General features: G+C 37.8%; 1 protein-coding gene across 3 annotated transcripts in view; it reads right to left on the reverse strand.

Annotated features, from left to right (window-relative positions):
* Window positions 1-22,519, reverse strand: part of LOC114459542 (transcription initiation factor TFIID subunit 4) — a 138,845-nt gene that overhangs the window by 111,693 nt on the left and 4,633 nt on the right. Inside the window, exon 3 of one of the 3 annotated variants that reach the window (XM_028441759.1) lies at window positions 517-663. The exons of 1 other annotated variant lie outside the window; for it this stretch is intronic. In XM_028441759.1, coding sequence (XP_028297560.1) covers window positions 517-663 — 147 coding nt within the window. Of the gene's footprint in view, window positions 1-516; window positions 667-22,519 lie in introns of all 3 variants that reach the window. One more of the 3 variants, XM_028441757.1, reaches the window with a different exon arrangement.

A 22,519-nucleotide genomic window follows, 5' to 3' on the forward strand; every position in this document is an offset into this window, starting at 1 on the left:
CTGTTTATAGACGGTTTTACGGTAATCCAGCAGCGCGGAGAGAGAGAGAAATAGAGAGAAGTCCACTCTGTGGGACGTGACAAAGCCAGAGGTTCCCACCCCTAGGATCAATATACTGATTCTGGATCAGTTTGAAAAATTGATGAATCCCAATTTTCAGATAGCTAGAAAATGTTACTAGTGTTAAGTTGCATGAAAAGATTGCAGCCGTTTAACGGACTGGAAAGTTTGCTGGGACATTCTCGTCAATCCATCAATTCTCCTCCAATGTGTGGCACATTAAAGGGTTTAAATTCATTTTTCTATTGATATAGCACAACCTACAGTATGGAAAACTCTACCGACACCATCAACTGCCACATTTTATTCCTTTTAGCCTCAAGCAGGTTTTCTTATACAGTTGTTGGACAACCATCATGTTACTGAGCTATTCTTTGAGGAAAGGTTTTTAAATGCTGAGAAGAAAGAACATGAAGCAGAACACTCAAAATCGGCAAGAAAGGAGGGTTATCTCACAGGGCGAAGTGCGGGGTAGGAAGAGCAGGAGGAAGATGGGGAAGAGGTGGTCTGAAGTGCAGTACTGGAAGGAGTGGGAGAAGGAGGTGGTGCCATCTTGGCTGTATTCAAAGTACACTGCCTGGTGGTCTGAGAGGTCACAGAAGACTGCTGGAAGAGAGACGGCAACACAGAAAGATGGTAGAAAGGAAACAGAGAGCAAGAGGGTATCAAAGAATATAGATACGGAGCACATGCACAAAAAAATGCACAAAGTAAGAAACACAGCAAGAGTTAGGAGGATTGGGATGAGTGGGAGAGAGCAAATAGAGACAGCAGGTGAGAGAGAGGAAAAAAGAGCAGCAGTGAGCCAGGCTGACAGGTGAAGAAAGATCCTGACATGTGGAGGACAGGAAAGGTAGAACCAACAACACATTGGTGAGGGTGGAGGGAAACACACTCCACACATACAGTACAAACCAATACAAAACATTAAGTAAACATTATTGTACACGAGCAACAAAAAATGGTTTAATATGTATATTCAACTAGTTAGTTTAAATGGAACTAGAGATGTCCTGATCAGGTTTTAAAAAGATAAAGAAGAGCAAAAAAAAAAAAAAACAGATTCAGGATGTCCCTTATTTATTTTATTCACCTTATTTTAACATTCAACCCAAAACAGAACACTTCTGTGACGTAGCTTGATCAATCAAGCAATAAATTAAAAGAGAATCCACTTTAGACTTCAGTGCAAGATTAAATATTAAATAAAAAAGTCTAATATAAAAACGAATAGTGCCTCATCTTAAAATACCCAACAGGCATGTTAACAAATAAGAAAATAAAAGTGCCACAGTGCTGTAAATTAAGGCCAGTAATGTGCACCCAAGGAACTGCACTCTTAATGCTTACTCTCCACATTTAATTCCACAGAAATGTATGTTTTTCTTGATGAAAAGTATGACAACATAATTTTGTTGGCATTGCAGGTGCAGAGCATGTAAAGTATTAGCTGCTTATTAGTGATGTAACGATTAATCGTAAGGCAGTTAAAAATTGATTCATAGGTATCACGGTTGATATCGATTTTCTAAAAATTGAATCGCAGTACCTTTTTTTATTCGCTATTCACAAGTGTAGGCGGCGGGCAGATTCTGCTAATACTTTCTTTCTGGCCGCCTTCTACTCTTAAATATGTTAATAAATGATTCATTACCCCTTCAGCACCGAAAGAAAATCTGTAATATTACTTGAATATCTGTAAAAGTCACGTTTTTCTATTAGCTCTGTCTGCTAGCATAGCTTCTCTTCTTCACTGCAAGATATCTGCATGCCAACCGACCACTGTATTACCAGCGCCCTCTGCTGGTCCAAACAAATATGACATAAATTAGTGCAATCACTTTTTTTTTTTTTTTAAAGTCCAATTGTTAAGGCACAAAATACATTTTCAGTTGCACTTTTAAAAAGAAAAATAACTATTATGCAGTTTTGCATTGTTTATTATAGAACCAGAATTTAAATTAATAGGCTTCATTTTCATTTGTATTATTCCTTTATTTATTTAATTCAAGATTTATTTTTAGTTAAATTGCATTGTTTTGAATAGTTTATCAAGAAATTCTTTTGACAATGAAAAATAAAAGGAAAATAGTACCAAATTTTCTAGTTTTTTTCCCAAAAAAAAAATTTGTCTACAGTCCAATTTTGTAAAGTAAATCGTGAGAGAATCGTATCGTGAACCCAGTATCGTGAATCGAATCGTATCGGGAGTTGAGTGAATCGTTACATCCCTACTGCTTATTAAATAAAGTGTGTGAGGCCTGCAGATAGAGGTTGATTTAGAACAGGGGTTCTTGTCTGGTCTCATCCTGGGACCCACATTTTGTTATTGGGTCCCATTTTTTTTTAGAATTCAACCAACCAAATTTAGTTTTACAAAAAAGCTGTTGAAAACACACATATAATATTTTTTAAAACATAAATCTATATATTTTTCCTGTGCACCATGCATTTCACAGCATGCCTGTCAAAAGAAAAGTTTCTTTCAAAATAAGAGATAAGTCCAACATGAGACATTAAGTATTTATTTATTTTTGACCAGCTGTCTGCGACCCACCAAGTACAGGTCCGCGACCCATCGGTTGAGAATCACTGATTTAGAACACACTTGCACGTCCTGTTGTAGGCACTTGATGTAGGAAATACTGCAGTAGATTGACTTAGAATCAGAGTCGTTGCAACAGGGGAGGCAACACAGGCAATTGTCTAGGGCCCCGAGCTGAAGGGGCCCCCCAAGGGATGGCTGACGGTCAATTTCAATGACAAAATAATGAAACTGCTTTGAGACGCTGCAGCGACAGCGCATCAAAAGTCCCCTGCACGGGGCCCTCTCTGAGTGGTCACTGGCTAGTTGCCAGTAGGTGGCCCCGACAGACGACAGATATCAGTGACACAACTTGAAACCCCCCGGACACACTACAGTGTTACATCGGGAACCTCCCTTATGGGGCCCCACTACTACCGGTCCCTGCATCAACGTGCTGATCAAACACACACCGAAAAATGAAGCGGACATATCCCACAGGGCTCATGAAAAGAAGAAAAAACCAGAATAGGATGAAAAGAAAAAACGTGATAGTGGTAAGTGAGAATGTGTAAACTATGTGTGTTACATTCTAAAAACGTTTGTCCCAGTTAGTCCCAGGCACTTTGTCCCAAACTCCCAGTCATCCACCCAGCACCAGAAAAGTTAACTGTACCTTTAAGTCTGTGTGAAGTGAATTCAACCATTTACTTCTAAACACATTCATAAAGTGTGTTAATATATATATTTTTTTTAATCATTCAAATTTGACAGTGTGGTTAACAACAAACTTCTGTGGTATGACAAACTTAAAGCACATATTTATTCTTACTTTACACCAGTTTTAAGAACTTTATGTTAAGAAATAGTCCAGCTTTGCTTACACATTATAAGTATTGTTGCCAATGGCTGTGTACACACTGTACATTCATAGCCACACAAAAAGTTAGTCTTTGCTGCCAATGATATTTTCTTCCAGAATAAAGTGTTTGTTGTCAAATGGTAAAACTGATACAGCCACAAATGTTCTGCTATAGCCTAAATGTTACATTAAATAAAATGTTAACATGAAGCATTAAAGTTGTTACTGCAAATTAATGTTCATTAATTATTTCATACATATCTCAAATGTTTAGTGTATGTGTAGCATGCACATTTCTTTACTTTACTTTATGTAAGCCAACCAAATACATTGTGCTCTTTTGAAAGTAGGAACTTATTGAGTTTAACTTTTAAAATATATTTTAAAGTTTAAAATATATCATGGGAGCTATCTGATTCAATATGACAACAGAAATATTTGTCTTAAACATTTGCTTCCTATACTATTTTCTTTCTAGCAATATCAACCTCAGATCATGAGGGGGGTCTTGAAGAAGAAGAGTAGGACATGATGGCACCTTCATGCACCAACAACAGCATGGCAGCACAGCATTCCATCACCACCTCCTCCCCACCCCATGACACAACATCACCAGAAGAGAAGGTACTCAAATAATAGCAAATCAAATAATATCAGATGATCCTGCACTGTGGCCAAAAGCTATCGATGACATTGCTCGGTGTCAAATTGTGAGAAAAGAACCACTCCCATTAACACACATGGACTTCCCCAAAGTTCAAAAAATCCACTTCGGGAGATTCACCAAAGAAAATTACAAAATAACAATGAGAATTTGTTAGAAAATCCAATGTTCATGGTTAGTGTACTCTTACTTTCCACTTCTATTCCTTGTTTTTTTGTTGTTTTTTTGCTTGGTAGTCTTTTTATCATACTTAAAATTTTGAACATTTCAGTTGTGTTTGTTTTTCTGGCATTTACCGTATATAGTGTGTGTAGTGTGTGTGAAGTTTGCATTTAGTTTAAATAGCTATGTTATTTATTTTATATGTTAATTATTTATTAAAATATTTATTTACTGATCCATCATCCTGGACTTCATTCATCATCATTGTGGGCCCGGGAGGCCCCATACAGTAGTCCTTGCCTAGGGCCCCCAGGGATTCTAGAAACACCCCTGCTTAGGATGGTCTGAACATACACGCAAATCACACAAACACTGGCGCAAGCGCATGCGCACAAAAACACGCATGCACGCGCACAAAAACACGCATGCACGCGCATACAAACACTTGTGCGGAGCAGACAAACACGCCCTCAAACATCTGTGTGCAGTGCACACACACCCTAGCATCAGGCTAGTTACCAGAGAGGCTAACAATACGTTTGGTCTCTTCCAAACAGAACAAATGTGGTAGGGATTTACCTGCTGTTGAACTCCTTTATTCACAAACATCTGAAAACTTGGGTCTAACTCTCCACCTCCACTCTGCATCCAAGTTGTTCTGCATCCAAACAACAAACAGGGCTTCTCTTGTTGACAAAACTTCTTCTGTGTCATCATGTTCTACTAGTTCTGCAGCTTCAGAGCTTTCTTATCCATTTACAGTACACCGTAACCAGAGCGCTACTGTATACCTTCACAGTGCAGCACTGAAAAGGCTCCAGCATAGCGTTCTGAACGTAGTGTTATCAATATACGGTACGGCGGTATATTAAAAATGTATATCATAACAAAAATATATACCGGTATTTAGTATGAACCACCCACCTATATAATGATAATAGATATACATAAATATCCACGTCCTGATCGGGAGATAATGTCCGATTCTGATTGAGTCTGAAACCACGTGATCGGGCCCGATTTCCGATCACATGATCGGATCGGAACATCATTAAATGGAACATGTATTTAATCGATTTGTGTAATCTACATTTTAATATTTTAAAAGTCACAAAACTTCACGATTCTGGGTCCTTATTCTGATTGTTTTTGTTTTCTTGCTCCAACACACCTGAATATAACTGTGTAATAATCCATCCTGGGCTGCTCCGTTATATAAGCAATACTGTATAGGCAAATGCTAAGGGCACCATATGTCCAGGAGGCGCAAAATTGGCAGAATAAAACAACCAAAACGCTGATATTATTAGGATACTAAGCTTGATAGTTTTAGTAATAATTAATTTTAATGACAATAAAAAAGAGGTTAACTTCTTTTGGATCTTTTCACACAATGTGAATGTTAATAAGAAAGCATTTCAGTCATAAGTCTTTGTCAAAAGTAATTTTGGTTATGTTTTCTCGTTATTTAAAGCATCTTTGTGTGTATGGTGAAGACCACAATGCAAGTGTTAGAAATTATTCTGATAACATTATAACAATAATGTAAATATCAATTACTTGGTATAAGAAAACGCCATATAACAGGGCGCCAAAAGAAAATCTCGCCTAGGGCGCCAAAGAGGCTAGGCCGGCACTGAATCCAGCATCGCAAAAGGTTTGATAATAAGCCACACATCAAAACAAAGAAGCAGGGAATGCCAAAAATATAAGAAATAATTAAATAAAGGCATATACCTTCACACCAAATGGTACTGACAGAATGAAAGAAAAAGATTCATATGCAGGTGGGAGATCAGGTTAGTCATCACTCTGATTTGTTTACTTGCATATCATTAAGAAGATACTTAGTGTGAAGGATAGGATAGCAAATGCCACACGCGCACACACACACACACACACACACCTGGCTGCCTCACTGCCACCCTGTTGATTAGCCAACAGCCCAGGAGGGCCTGCGCCCCGACCTCTGGCACTCAGCCTTCTAATCCCAAACAAGCCAAATGCACACTTACACACAAACACACACACCATCAAGCACCAAGCATTATGCTGAACTTCACTTGACTAGCACACAAATGAAAACAAGCACAAAACCCTGCTGAGGACATAAGAAAGAGGCAGCAAGTAAAAGAAAAGGGGGGGGGTTATCTCCCTAAAAGTTTGCTTGTATTCAAATGTGTGCTGCTGAAGAGTTGGAGGAAGTGTGTGCGTGTGGGGGGGTGATGATGAGGTAAAGGGAAGGCGGGGTGGGGGAGAGCCATGGGGTGCATCTCACCGCCAGCTACGCCATTCTGCGCTCTCTGTCTCAGCCTCAGACGCACACAAACACAAACCAAAGCCTTGTTAGCTTTTTAAAATAATCAGGCAGTTGGATGATGAATGATTTAACAGGTATGGAAGGAAGGAAGCTCAGGATGCCTTCCGTTTCTCCCCTCGGGGTCATGGGAAGAGTGACAGGCCGACAGAGGGTTGAGCTCTGGGAATAAACACCATTCCCTTTCATTTCATTGCAACTGCTTTTCCTGTCGAGGCGGCATTGCCGCGGCCCACTAATTTGTCACCAGAGTGAGTGTGAGAGGCGATGACAATCTGTGACTGTGATGAGACGGCGATGTATCAGGATGGATGAAGGTTGGAGATGGTGCAGGGTATTTTTGGACTTTGGTCTACGAAGTCATGCAGCGCACGAAACCTGACCAAAAACAACACGTGATAAGAGCCAAAAATATTTGACATTTCTGAGTGACAGGTCTATTTTTTTTTTACACTGGTTGATATTATGTAAAATCAACACCATTTGTTTTCTATAACAGTTTTTAACATATCATTTGATTTATTTATGTACATATAAAACTCCTCAGAAAACCATTTTCCCTATTGAATCAGAAATTACATTTTGATTTTTTTTTTTTTAAAGTAACCAATTGTGCAGCTGAGAACATTACCACATTTTCCCCACACTGATCAATGTGGATTTCAATACTGGGTAAAAATAAAAATAAAAAAGGGGGGGGGGCATAGGCATCATCATCGCAAGCACAGAAAGAACAGGCAAACCCAACACCAAAAGGTTTAAAATACAGAGTGCTAACCACTAAAGCAGCATGCTGCCTCACACATACCATATGTATAAACTGGTGCCAGATATGTTCTAGCAAAGATCACCCAACCCCAGGCTGGAGATCATTTGGTGCCCAGCCGCTCAGAAAGAAAAAAAAAAAAACTCATTTTCTATATGAAAAATCCCTCATGTATAAAATAGTATGATGTAAATAAGACTGGGTAAAATCAAAAATACTGTAAGAGGACGATAAAAGTACAGGCAAGGAGGTGAAACAATGGCGCCCTCAAGTGTCAGTCCTTTGTCCTTGTTGTAGTTGGGAAACAAAAAAGATGCAAAACAGTCCCCAGGCCTCCCTCGTCCTACCAACCCACAGAGAACAAGACAAAAACTTTGCTGATAAATTATTTGCACATAATAATAGGTAATTACTTACACAGACAACACTGCATTGTTGGCCCTATCATAAGAATATCATCAATAACTTGTGGAAGATGAAACGCTGACAAACACTGCCGTAATAGCTATACATTTTATCATTTATTAATTTAATAGAAACTCTTGCAAAGTTTAAAAAAATGATCAAAAGCAGGATTTTTCTAAAAGTAGAGCTAAAGAAAAAACAAAATGTTGAAACAATAGGATCTAAAATGACATTTTTTTTTGGGGGGGGGGGGGTTTTCTCACACGAATATGGAGGCTCCAGATATTGCTAAAAATTAACTGGTGTTCATATAATTTATAGCACAGTATAGAGTATAACTTTAAAAAATATATGACATCCCAAAACCTTAAAAAATAAAAATACAAAATACCCCCAGCCTGTGAGCCAGATAGAAAAATAATAGGTGACATGTTGGAGGTAGCAGCGCACCTTTGGATGAGAGATCATCCATGCTCAGCAGAGCTAAGAGGGAGAGGAGGAAAGGCATTTACGAGACAGAAAATGGCGCTACGTACGAGAGTTGAGGTTCCCAGCAGCGGACAGCAGCGCACACTCAACCAGAGCATGTGTGGAACTCATGGATAGTGTGGCGATGGTGAGATAAAACGATATAAAAAACGGGGAGCGCAGTGACATTGTGCATGTCGGGGAGGAAGAGGAAGTTGTGTGTGTGCAGACTGACGGGAGAGAAAGTTGGAGGAACACCAAAATACAGTAAGAAATCCATTCAACTCTGACCCAGATAGATAAATAATAATCATTTTCTCATCAAAAGCCCTGTCTCAGTGTTTTTTTTGTTTTATATAAGGAAACAATGTTCAGATGTTAGAGTTGTCACTAAAGCAACAAAAAAATAGCTTTAAAGTCACTGACGGTTTTTTTTTTTTACAAAAAGGCTGTTTTCTCAGCTTTTTGCTCTGACACTGAAGATTTGTGTAAAACTTGCTCTATTCAATGGCTGATTACAAAAGAACAAAACGAGCCAGAAACAAATTATTTTTTTGATGAAAGTAGAGGCTTCAATCTTTCAGAATCTGGTGTCAGATTTCAGATAGTCATAGTAGAAAATATTCTGTGGGTCTTTATAATCAGTCAAAATGCTCAAAAACGGCTGGCACTGAGGGGCGTAGAAAATCCCCCGCAGTGGGGGAATGTTCCAATTTAAATTGATATAGATGAGAAGCATATTGTTTCTAAAGTGTTCATTTAATTTCTCTCTGTTTGGGGCCCTTGTTTTAACACAGTGGGCCCTGATTTGGGGACCTGAACCACAGAGCACATTAGACACAGAGAGGCCAATTTTTTATTATTATTATTCAATGTGTGGCCAGAAAGCGTGTTCTACTTGAAGAAGCGCACTAAGGATTGTGCCTCATACTGAATCAAACTCCCTCATTATTAATGAGTATCTTTTTCATCTCCTCTTTCCACTATATTTTGCATGATCAGGCCAGATTGCATATTTCTTAATGTGTTAATCAGATTGCTTGTATTATTTTCGGAGGTCGACCGATATATCGGTCAGCCATCGGCCAATTTAAAAAAAAAAAAAAAGTATTTTCATTTTTCTAATTTATTTAGCACTTTAGAGCACCCATTAAAGGAACAAAGAAAAAATCATTGTTTCGGATAATAATAGCATGTGCATGACAGAGGTAGAAGCCAATACGCTTACAAATAAAAAGCCGATATACAGTAATAGGATATAATATAATAGTGCCTGATCAAATATCCTTATCCTAATATATCCTTAATAGGATAAGGATATAATAGGATAAGAATATTTGATCAGGCACCCATGTGGGCAGCTGCAGCCACCGCTTGACTGACAGAAAGACCCCGCATTTATATCGCACAAGTCTTTCAATTGTCTTTGATAATCAATGTGTTTTACAAAAAAAATTATTGGTCTCAAATATCAGATTCCAAAATCGGCTTTAGATATCGGCCATCGGCTGATATTTAGAAAAAAAACGGTATCTGCATCGGCCTTTGAAAATCCCATATCGGTCAACCTGTAGTTATTTTGCGGTTCTAACAGATGCAATCCTGATTAAGTGGGCCAAGTAGATCAACTCAGTTTGCTCATCTGGAATCTTTGTCTGCTGTACCTGTTAGATCAAGTAGATCAACTGCAATGTCCAGTCAGGTTTGTACAAGTTTTTACTGATTTACTAATGCAAACTGTTAGTTTTGCTACTAATGGTTTACTAACGCAAACCGTTCATCAATCAGCTCCTGAGATGGATCAGGTTGTGTATATTTGATTAATGCTAATTAAGTACACCAAGGCCTCTGCCGCTAAACCACGGGTGGGATTACTGCGCCGCACGCTGCCACCAGCCCTCTGTGAGGTAAAAATGCAGATGAACGTGTCTGCAATCTGTGTTCTACCCAGTCTCCAATATAGAACACCATCCTATCTGGAGCAAAATATGTCTAATCTTGCGCCATGCGTCATCCAACTAGCCATGCACCATGAAATCTTCAGGGTTGGGGTCAATTACATTTTTCAATTACATTTACGTTTTTATCTATCTATGTTCAATTACTATTACGGCGACCGGATTTTTTCCTTATTACAATTACATTACAATTGTATTTCCCCTCAAAGTCAATTACAATTACGCTATCAATTAACAAAGTTCACATAACTAAAGTTTATCTATCATCTAATTTGTTTCTCATCTTTTGGTTACCTTGTTAGGCTTCCATATCCATGGAAATATTGGTTTTGATATTTTTACTGTGGTCTTTTTGTGTCTGTATACTCCTTTAATAGAAAAATCACCCTCATGAGAATCATATACATCGGGGGTCACCAACACGTTGCCTGCGGGCACCAGGTTGCCCGCATGCACCTTGTTAGGGGCCCTCTGGAGCTCTATTCAACAATGAGCTCCATCTAAAATCTGATACATAAATAAAGGTTTGTTGTGTTACCTGACTACAGGTGTTGTGCACTATGGCACCTGAGCAATTCACATGTATAGAATATAACCCTTATTAACATGATAATATTTAACCCACCTTTTAACAGATACAGCAGACAAGGATTCCAGACGAGCAAACTGAGATGTTAATGATATTCCTGGTTGATGTTGTTGGCTGTTAATCACATATGTGTATGCTATTGAACTGTACCATGGTTACCCAGTTTTACGTTTAATGCAATTGTAATTGACCATTTTTATAGAATTCCCATGTCAGTTACAAATACACAGTCAATTATCTGAACTGATTTACTACAGCAACAGATTTTTACAATTACAATTATATTTACACTATTATTTAATTATATATCAAATTGACTCCAATCCTTCCTTACACCATGGCTACTTTTTAAAGACACATCTGCAACAGTGGAGAAAGTAAAGTGCTAATTGGAGCACGAAGGCGCTGAAGGCAAAGCAAAAAAAATACAAATGAGATCATTCTCAACTTCCTGCTTGGTTATATTGTTATATTGTGAAGCTGTGCTTTAAGTTGAGAATGCCCTAAAGTTTCCCTGAGCGGTTATCAAATTTCAACCTCACTATATTAACTGTCAGTGCTGTTCATGACTTCCAGAATAGGCCAATCAAAGAAAGAAAGACATTTAAAGAGGTTGCCCCTTAAAGTGACAGATGTTAAACCGCTTGGTCAGTGAAATAGCTCACTAAAGAAGGGAAAAATGTAACCATGTTCATTAATAAAGTTTAACCTGGTACCTAAAAACACCCTTACCCTCATGGCTGGTCCAGTCTATACGCAGACTAAGCGGCAGCTTAGGGCCCCCTGGCCACGAGAGGGCCCCCAACCTGGCAACCCCACTTGCATGTTACTGGTACTGCTGCAAAGCTGCCAAGCCTCACACTTTGAGTGTGACAGTCCCGTAATTTGACACATTCTCACACCACACTTGACATTTCTCTCGCTTATATTTCCCCATTCAATACTCTATTTATTTTTTTCTTGATAATGAACTTTGGTCCTCGTGGCTTGCCGTAGCTCGAGTAACTCTGATTGACTGACCGAGATAACCAAATCCCAGACCAATCCATGTCTCCTTGTGCCTAAATCTAACCAATCACGACAGGCATCATACAATAATAAACCAATCAGAAGCAACGTAAGGCGGGTCTTGACGAGCCGTCTCTAGACACCTCGTCGACATACTTTCAGAAAGAAAGTGTTTCTAGTGGACAGACACCATCTGAGATGGTATGTAACTCCCCAATTTTGTTCCTCCCCCCATGCACGGACACACACAGTAGAGTTTAGGTTGGGCCCAAAAAATCCAGCCCGACCCGACCCGGGCCCGCTGGCATAAAGCCAAAAATAAACAATCAAACACACATACAACCGTCTTACACCGTCATACACTCACACTACTGTGGGAACAGAATTGTTCACTAGTCTTTTCACCCTTTCCCCAGCCTCCCCAGCCAAAAAACACTCAGAACACATGTAAACAAAGACACACATTGGCAGAGAAAGCCCCACATAACCATGATACCTTCTCGGCCATGGGAAATCTCAGCATCAGTTAACCACTGAATACACACAAGTGGAACATAACCAGAACATAGAACCCAGTCCGTTACAGCATTGCAGACCAGACCGAGTGGCCCATGCGTGGAGCAAGTGAGGAAATCGGGTTGGGCTCGGGCCAAGAATCTAAACTCAACACACAGTCAGCTATGTTAGCGACTGTCTGTCAGAGGCTTAGTGCAGATGTCCGTCCTGTAAAACTCTATCAGTTCTGAGTGTTGAAGCACTGAGAGATGTTTGAGGAAACATTGGATGTGTTTCCCTTCTCTAGAGATCTGCTGCTGAAGCTAACGGGCTGTTTCCACACTCTTAAAGAGACAGTGTCCTGATTGTGATTTAATTTAAAAACGACTTTCAGCAACTCAGAGCTGCCCTGAAAAACGCAACACTACATAATTTAATCACATTTCAGCCTTAATGAAGGAAAAAGCCAAAAATGACACAAAATGTTGTTATTGTGCTGCTAGTGATTAATAAAAGAGTCTTTGTGGCTCCACTGACTTTAACCAATTATTGTTTTTCTTATAAAACTATTGATAAAAAAATAAATGGTTTATATCGCCTATTGCCATTTTGAGGAAAAATATAAAGATATGAATATTGGTCCATATAACCCAGGCCTAATGTAACCAAAGCAGTAATGTTTTATCTAGGATATAATTGTCTAAACTGTGTGAAATGAGCCGTTCAAACACTGCTTAAAGTAGGATTTTATTAATATGAGTGAGTGTGTTACCTCAATAACAAATGGAAAATCACTAGACTGATATGGTGCCTTGTTATGTAGCAAGTGTTGCTCATGCTGATGCTACCCTAGTTTAGTTAAACAAAGAAAAAAAGACTGTGTGTGACTATAAGAACATGTCAGCCCTTTTGTTTGATGTTAATTGTACTTGGAACCAGTTTGATAAATTTCTTACATACAATTTTATGTAATTTTATTTTTTAGGGCTATGATTTTAAGTAAGTGAGTTGGTTTGTTTGATTCGTAAATAACTTTAAAATAGTATAAATGATTTGAATGAAAAATTTTGTCTTGTGATCGTGATTTTACAAAGAAAGAATTGTGATGCGATTTTTTTCTCCATATTGCCCACTCCTAAGTGTGTGTGTGTCTGTGCTAGACATTAACTTAAATTAATTAAAACTCTTATTCAGCTACTAGCAGTGTTATGAACACTGCTAGTAGCTGAATTGCACTTGTAGGTTATATCAGCATAAATACATACTGTAGTAAATGAAATAAATGCCTTGTCTGATCTAATGTTCATTTGAACTGTTCTTATGATTATTTTTGTATGTAATAGCGTATTTCTATGAACATTGAGTCTGCTGCAAAGACATTCATTCAATCAAAAATTACTTGATGTTTTAATGTTTTTTACATGATTTGCTTTTTAATGACCTCCTTTCTGTTACAGACAAGGAGAGCTGAGGTAAAGGTAGCACTGCCTTGGGCCACAGTGTTTTAAGTGGGAGCCCCCTGCCTCTGTTATCAAGGCACCAAAATCTGAGAAAAACACCTACAACATGAGACATGTCCCCAGCTAAATGATGGAGAGTTAGTTGAAATGAAATATTGACAAATAAACGTATTTTGTCAAAATTCTTGTTAGTTTTCATTTCTAATTTTTGGTTGATTAAAACTAGCATTAGGAGGCCACAGTGCAAATCAACGTAAAACAGGCCAAAGCCATGTTAAAAAAGTCCACCTTTTTTTTGCCAAAACGCATCATGTCACTAAAGTCTCACTCTTGTCATTTTCTGAAACTTGGCAGCCCTGCTGCTGTGCATTGCACATATCAAAACAGGAATCACCTACTACTCTTAAACATGTTCATAAATGATTCCTTACCCCTTTAGCACCAAAAGAATATCTGTAATATTATGTGAATATCTGTAAAAGTTACGTTTTTCTATTAGCTCTGTCTGCTAGCATAGCATATCTTCTTCACTGCTAGAATTGCTGCATGCCAACCAACCACTGGGTTACCAGCGCCCTCTGCTGGTCGAAAAACAAATATCAGATGTAAATACAGTACACTGACTAAAATGAAATATCTTTTATGAAATAACTTATGGCTATCACGTTTTTCATGTTATAGGCTTGTCAATCACTAAAGCTTCTGAGTTTGCAGTGTTTTATTTCTATTAATTTATTTTACTTTTAAATGTGACCAGCAATTACTTGTTTTAAGATTCACTAGGATTTAACTTAATTGAAAACAATTTATATTATTTGTTTTTATAACCCTGTTAAAACCGTATTTCCCCCCACGACCCTGAACAGGATTAAGTGGGTCTGAAAATGAAAGAATGAATGAAAACCATATTTCAAGATTGTGCCTTTTGGTAAGACTACGTTTAAGTATAGTTAATAAACGGCTTATAATAACACATAATAGTCATAATTTCAAAATTCCTGTCAACTTTTAATTTTTTTTTGATAAAAACACAGTGGGCCACCAGTTTCTCTACTACCACTGGTGTTTGACTTTGTATGCACAAAACATACATTGTGTTTGTTTATTAATTTACTCGGGTGTGTTTGGTCTGCAGTGAGATTGAAATATGTCAGTTAACTTTTTTGTTCAATACTTACATTTGGAGTGTTTACCTGTGTTCTCTGTTTGCTTTACTTGAATTTAAAAGCACTTTACTATTTTACATGACTTTTGACACGTAATGATTGCTTGCTACAAAAAATAAAAGCAGGAACTGGAGAATTTCTTTCAACAGGGATGACAAATAAAATATAGGTGTATACACATCAAAAATTCGCACTTTGCCCTGCTTCCCCTTCATAATGTCACAGCTGTCTTGAGTAAATCTGTTACATCCAAAACATGGAGTACTGTGCACTGAGCAGGTTTATTATTGCACTGACATCACTGTCGTTTCAAGCTGTCACACTTGATTTACTCGGTGGGGGACTAACCTGCTACTAACCTCGTTATTAAAAACAATTCATTTCCAGAGGTGCGCACCCGTGGCCTCAAGTATTCCAGTGAATGATGTAACCACAGGTGATAATAAGCAAATTCAAATGAATGATTCAGCAGGTTGTTAAACTTTGATGAGAGATCCCCATGGAGTCATTAGGAGGCCTTGAGACATTATTCCACCTATTAATCTCTGTTTAATCTATGGCTAAAATAATGAATAATATTAATTTGTTATAATTACCAAATTTACCTTGTTAATCACATACCAATTAGTGCAGATAATTTGATCAAAGGGTTCCCAAATGATTTACTAAAATTTAGCTGTAATCAAATCAATCCTATCTCAAACAACCTCATTTGGCCATCCATAAAAAAGCTATTTACCCTTCCACTTTTCTATAGCAATGCATACGTCCTATGGGCACTGCACTAGTTTATATAAACCACCTGAAATGAATCCAGTGCAACAAAGTGCTGCATATAGTGACATAACATGAAAAATATATGACACATTCAACACACATAGCACTAAAAACACTAATATAAAAAAAACAAGTTACTAAAAACACAATACAAATAACTATTAAATAACTATCCAGGTGGTAAAACCATGCAGGGGATGCAGATGATAAAGTCAGAGGGTTGTGGGCTCAGATTCCAACCTAGCAGTCGGTATGTGTCCTCCTCAAAAAGATATACCACATTGGATAAGTTACTTGGTGCATATTATCCAACTTGAACCATTCAAATTATGCTGCCAGGCTTTTTCAACTCTTTTTTTATTTAGATTTTTCAGAAAGGCTTGTCATGTCTATTTAATGAATAAAATTGTAAACAACTAGCGGTGCATCTCTTTTCTGCCCATATGTTTTTTCATTTGTAAAACATTGCAATTTCACTGGACAATTTTGATGCCTACTCATTTCTTATGCAAATATTGGAATGACTTGCTGCTTCAACATAATTTAAAAAATACAGTGCAGTCTGATGTGCATGTTGTGTTGTATAGTAGTTAATGATAAACACAAATTTTAAATAATTACCAACTTGCGCCGAAACATTTTTGCTTTCATGGACACTGAAGTGCAAAAAACAGGATACATTTAATGACATGAAATAAAATTAACCTAGAAATTACATTTCTGCATTAGTTTAAAAAATACTTAGTTTTCATCATTATAAAGTAGTTAAAAAAAAACACTACACAGCATTTTAGCATTTTGAGATGTAAAGGGTTTTTTTGTTTAATTATACTCCAGAAACCACTGGTTTTATGAAATATAGCCTTTCACTTTTGGGTTAATCTGACTTTATAAAACCGGATTTCAGCACGGGGGGAGCTTTCCACAGTCTGATAGGATCTCTGTAATCAAACTTACGGTTTGTCTTTCCTCCAAGCTCATATAAAAAAGACAATGCAGAGAACATTTCAGAGGAGCCTCTTTGGAAAAGCGTTCAAAGTCCTTCATTCTGCTGTCCTTCACTTATGACTTCAGACAAATTCACCTGCATTGCTTGAATATATTTTAATAATCAAGCTCATGACTCTTAACTAAACATTTCAACTTGATAAAATTAAGTCAGAAAACAAACTCATACTTTGCATATTAGCTAATGTCAGTCTTGATCTTTTCAACTACTGCAAACATTACTTTATATAATAATTATTCTGGTCGGAGTGTAAACCGGAAGTGAGGTTTCTGCGCAGGTCATGGTGCAGCTCGGTGAAAACAAACACACACACGTGCTTCTGTCATGTGTTAAAAGTCGTCTGCTGCATTCAGTCAGTGAGTTGCTCAAAGCTACAGGACTTTACTGTTGACCTTTAATGATCATTCTGATGTTCTATCCCTCCATCCTGTTCTGTTCTCCTCTTTCTGTGCACCAACCCCAACCAGTCAAAGCAGTCTGCCACCTGTTAAAAGGAAGTTTTTTCACCCAACTGTAGCTGATGCATGTTCATTTGTTGTTTTTCTCTTTACTGTTTAGTTTTTCCATACTGTAAGGGCTGTGATATTACACTATCATCCACAACCTCCCCTTGGCCTCTTAAACAGCTGTTTCTGCTTTCACTTAATTATTGTGTTGTATACAACAGTTAGTTCCGACAAAGTAATTTGATTGAACAACAGACATTCCATGAGTGCTGATATACTGTAGAATAACAACAGCAATGGGACTTCTTACGGATCATCACTCCACTGTACAGTAGGCTTGGGCGTTAATATGGTAATATCGTTTACCACGGTGTCATGAAATAGCAACGGTATCAGTTTCAATACTGTTAAAAAAAAAAATGCAATGCATTTACTGTATATACTATAGGGGATAAAGATTAAAGGTAAAGTCCAAATAAACTTTTTAAGTTTTTGGTTGAAATTCTCTTTATGTGCTGAAAGAATTTAAGATTTTATGTGTTCTGAAAAAGGAACGAAGAAAATCTGTCATCTGTAGCAGCTGTAAACCTGTAAAAACCTCGACCAATGAAAAAAGACGGTGAATTTTTTTTAACCAATCACGTCTCCCTGCTTGTTCTCGACCCACACTCAAAGCGCGTCACCGGTGACGGACTTAAAACTGAGTTTTTAGTCACGTTTTTTTAACACAAATCATGATAAAGTTTAGTGTTTACTTACTGCTGAATGACACATGAGCTGAGGTAGTTTCTACACAATACAAGCGATGAGCTGAGGTCCGCTTCTTTAGCAGTGGTGCTCGTGCATGTGAGTGAGATGGAGCACAGAGGGGAGGGGGGTAAAGGCGGAGCCATCAGGGAAGCTACATTCTACATTCAAAATCATGCTAGCTTTCGAAAATCACCTACCCTGCTTTTCAATTACAAATATAATTTATTTAATGCCTAAACATGATTATATGTCCAGCAACAGCTGTGTAAGTGAGTATTGGCTGCAAAAAAAAAAGTCTTGCATCAATCTTTTTTATGCACAAGAACATGGATTATCCTTATATTTGATACGTGGATTATGTAAATAGAGCCACCGCTGTCTCTGGCGCCGCGGGCACAATGTGCACCTGTGTGTTTGACGTGTGATTGTTTCCCCATGCGCTGATGTTGACATTAACAGTTGTTTGTTAATAAAAGCAGGCTTACCACTAAACCAAAATGTAAATATCTCATTTGCATGAGGAAAAAAATAGGTTTTAATTGTCGGTTTCGGGACGGGCTCTGATATAAACACCTAATGTCTGTCTGACCTGTAAACTTCACTTATGCTTTGTCCGGTTCTGGTCAAAGCTTGAATAAGGTTAATATCATAAATGGTCTGTGTTTGCAAGCAAATCAGCACCACAAAACACCAAAACAAAATATTTGTCTCTTTTTCTTTCTCCTCGTCCTCCTCCACCTGCTCATTCATTCTCCAGGTCCGCTGCACAAAAACTTTGAGACAAATGCAACAATGCATTCACACTGGAGTCAGATACAGGTCAGATAAATGGTGATGTGAACGAACAAACAAAAAATCGCATCTGTGTTTGGCCTTCAGTTACTGAACAAGTCAAAAGTTTAGTGACGCTGTCTGAGCCTTACGTCATTATTTTTAATTAGTCACAATAATACTGTATACCGCAATAAAATAGGGAAGAGGTTTGACGGTATCAAAATTTGGATACCGCCCAGCCTATTGTACAGCTGATCTAAATACTGTTAATTACCGTCAAAGCCGGTCCTAACACTAGGCGGATTAAGCGGCTGCTTAGGGCCACGCGGCCACCAGGGGGCCCCCACACAATGGCTGTCCGTCACACTTCTTTAACCTGTTATTTACAGCAAACTGCTACCTACTTAACACCCCCCATCCTTCAAAAAACACTGTCAACGTCACTATCAGTATCAACCATGAGGTTGGAAGGCACATTTCCTATGACATTATAAAAGAGTTTACTTTTCAAAAAACAAGAAAAACAAACATATAGGCATTAGTAAGAACAAAGAAAAATATAGCCGCAAGCGGCGATAAACGGCCCTCGCCACGCCGCCTTCGCTGCGCCGCCTCCTTCGCTGCCGCCTTTGCCGCGATGTCTTTTCCTGCACCGCTTTTACCGTTCTGCCTTCGCCACTTCGTCTTCGTCGTGCCGCTTTGCCGCGCTGCCTTCATTTCTTTTGAGGTTCCTTTTTTATAGACAATTATAATTGCCACTTTATAAATACTATACAAATTTATTTTGCTGCAGTGAGTGTTTTTATTTTTTTCTATTCATATTTGTATTCATGTTTAACTTTATTTGTTTTTTTGTTTTAGAGAAAAATGTCTTTTTGCATGTATTACCTTTTTCATCGTGTTTCTGCTAAGTAGATTAGTTCAGAGTTAGAAGTGTATTTGAAGGAATCCCTTATGCAAATACATGATTATTGGCTTATTGAAAATTATCTTCCATTAGAGTGGCTTTACATATATTTTATTTTACCCTCAAGGTTAAGGTGGTTCATCAGAGTTAATGTCATTTAAAATGTTTGACACTTAGCAGTTAGTAAACTATGGCCATCATGTTCATAGAGGGGAAAAATATAATCAATTTGGTTGATAATATAAAACAGTATCTACTTTTGTGTTCCTCAACTGTCCATAATTGGCTGTGTTGGGCCCCAAAAGGTATCCCGCTTAGGGCCCCAAGATGTCAAGAGCCGGCCCTGATTACCGTTAGATCTTGGGCAAACTACACCGCAGTACGCTGTCACCACGTTCACACTGCAAGTCTTAAAGCACAATTCGGATTTTTTTAGAAACTCTGATTTTTTTTGTATAAGGTCGTTCATATTACATATTAAATGCGTCTTCAATCAGTTTGGAGTAGGAACGGAATGTGTCATTGAAGTAACGTGCATGTGCAGAAGAGGTCCTGAGGTGACACATGACCCCACGGTGTTTACGGAAGCAAACATGGAGGCATCCAGTGTAGGGCTGTGGCTGTGTCCCAATCTCCTTTCCTATCTACTTTTCCTTAACTCTGCGGATGAGGTCACAGCGTTAAGGAAAGGTGCCTTTCCTCTCCTAAAGGAGTTAGGGAAAGACAATCACGTTGCTTTGACAATCAGACGCACTTCCACTTGGTGATGTAATAATCCAACGGCGGTGAAGGTTAGTGACGTCTGCCGTGGTGAAAAAACTACACATTTTCCAAAAATGGACTTAAGGCACATTTATAACACTTTCCACTGACATAATCTCAAATATCACAAGGTTTGAATGTAAATCACAGGAAAAGAGGCTATTAGGCTACGAAGAACAGAAATTAAAAGAACGTCACATTGAGAATGGTTGCTCATACTCACCTTCCACTCACTGATCAACATGAATCCAAAATAAATATGATTTTATGTAACTATGCTACACTACACTAGGATAAGCGGCTCCCCCAAATGTTGTCACCACAAGGAATTTATAAAGGAAGCATTGAGCCTCCTTACCTTAGCTTATAGAGAATTCTAACGTTCCATATCATGGCCGCCACATAAACATTTCCAGGGTTAAGGAAAAGTGGATAGGAAAGAAGATAGGAGGGACTATTTGGACGGAGCCATTGTGTCGCGCTGAGAAATATTCTTTCCAACATTTGCTGTGATGCTGCTACATCTTTACAGTAGACCCTTTGGATGTGGAGTCGGAGTCAACAGTGGTGGGATAGGAATGTCAGTGACTTCAATGATGCGGCGTTGATTAAAATTGGAATTGTGTTGTTCAGACTGCCTTTAACAGATCGGATACACGTCGCATATGGGCAAAAAGGTTGGATTTGGGTCACATTTGCCTGCAGTGTGAACGTAGCCTGTGTGGTCTCCACTTCAGAATCAGAATCATTTTGAATCCTTAATTAACAATGTTGTCTTCATAGACTATAACCCTACTAACTCCCTGAATTGGTGCAAGCGTAGCAAAAGGAATCGCATTGGTATTAAAAACAAATAGTAAAATGTATATGATTTACATTTTATTTTTTATTCACTTTTGTATACACAAGAAAACTGTAGATCACAACAGTTTAGGATTTGCATCTCTGTATAGTGTGATTATCTTCATTATTTAAACTTGTGTCTAACTTACACTAAAAAGAAACAAGCTCAGCTGAAAGTAAGTGCGGGCCACAGATCATTGGAATTTATTTTATTTTTTTCATTCATTAAAAGATGTTAAAAAACTAAAAATGAGTTGTTTTCACAAGTTAAATTAAAAAATTAAGACTGAACTTAGTTTTCCTTTATCAGGGTCGAGAAGGGATAAACAAAAGTTTAAGAACTGGTTGATTTTCATTTTCTGTTTCTAAAAACAAAAAACACAAGGTTTTTCATATGGTGCGACCGGTGTCATGGTCTGAGTTTACCTTGTACTGAGATCAATTATGAGCACGTGGAAAATGAATTTTTGCTAATTCCGCTGTGAGTTTTGCTACTTCGCTACGCTGAGATTGAAAATTAAATTTTAAAGCAATGTGTTTGTATAAAAAATGTTTTACACTTTCTTCTATGCAGTTTTTCATTATTACATGTATTCTGTTTGGTTAAAAATAAAGCACATGTTGAAATATACTTTTAAGAACTTATTCTTCCTTTCACTAATTTCCCATGGCAAGCTCAGTATGGCAATCTGAGTGACAATCTCAGTCAAAAACTTGAGTAAAGTAATAGTGTCTCATGCAGCAATCTCAATACGAATAGGAATAGTTTATTCTCCAAAAATAAAACTCAATACAAAAAGGAATAATTCATTTTTCAAAAAAACATATGATTATAATATACATTGCAAAAAAAAACAGTTGACCTACTGCAACTTTACAATAATAAACTGTTGTATTCATAGAAATCATTGGCAATCATATTTTTTTTTATCTTTGGTCGATTTTTTATGAATGGTTGACTGATGTGATGTTTTAAGCATTTTCTAAAATCAGCACAGCAATCTCTGTGCACGGCTAATCCAGCACGGATACATCTCAGTACGTAGCAGTCACATACTGAGATTGTAAGAAAATCTCAGTACGAAGGTAAACTCAGACCGTGACACCGGGATTTGCCGTTTTCAAAGTAAGAGCGCGTATGTACAATACTGTGTTTCTGTGAAAAGCACCACAATATGACTTTCTACCAGTGGTTACCCTAGCCCAGGCTAAATAATCTTTGGAACTCTACTCTGATGTGATTTTTGACATGGTAAAACGAGGCTTGTCATCTGCAGAAACTTTGAAAACGGAAACGTACGGTTGCACAATATGAAAAAAAACATTTTGTTTTGTTTTTTAAACACA

This window comes from Gouania willdenowi, chromosome 3 (assembly GCF_900634775.1).
Source record: "Gouania willdenowi chromosome 3, fGouWil2.1, whole genome shotgun sequence".
Classification (NCBI taxonomy): Eukaryota; Metazoa; Chordata; class Actinopteri; order Blenniiformes; family Gobiesocidae; genus Gouania; species Gouania willdenowi.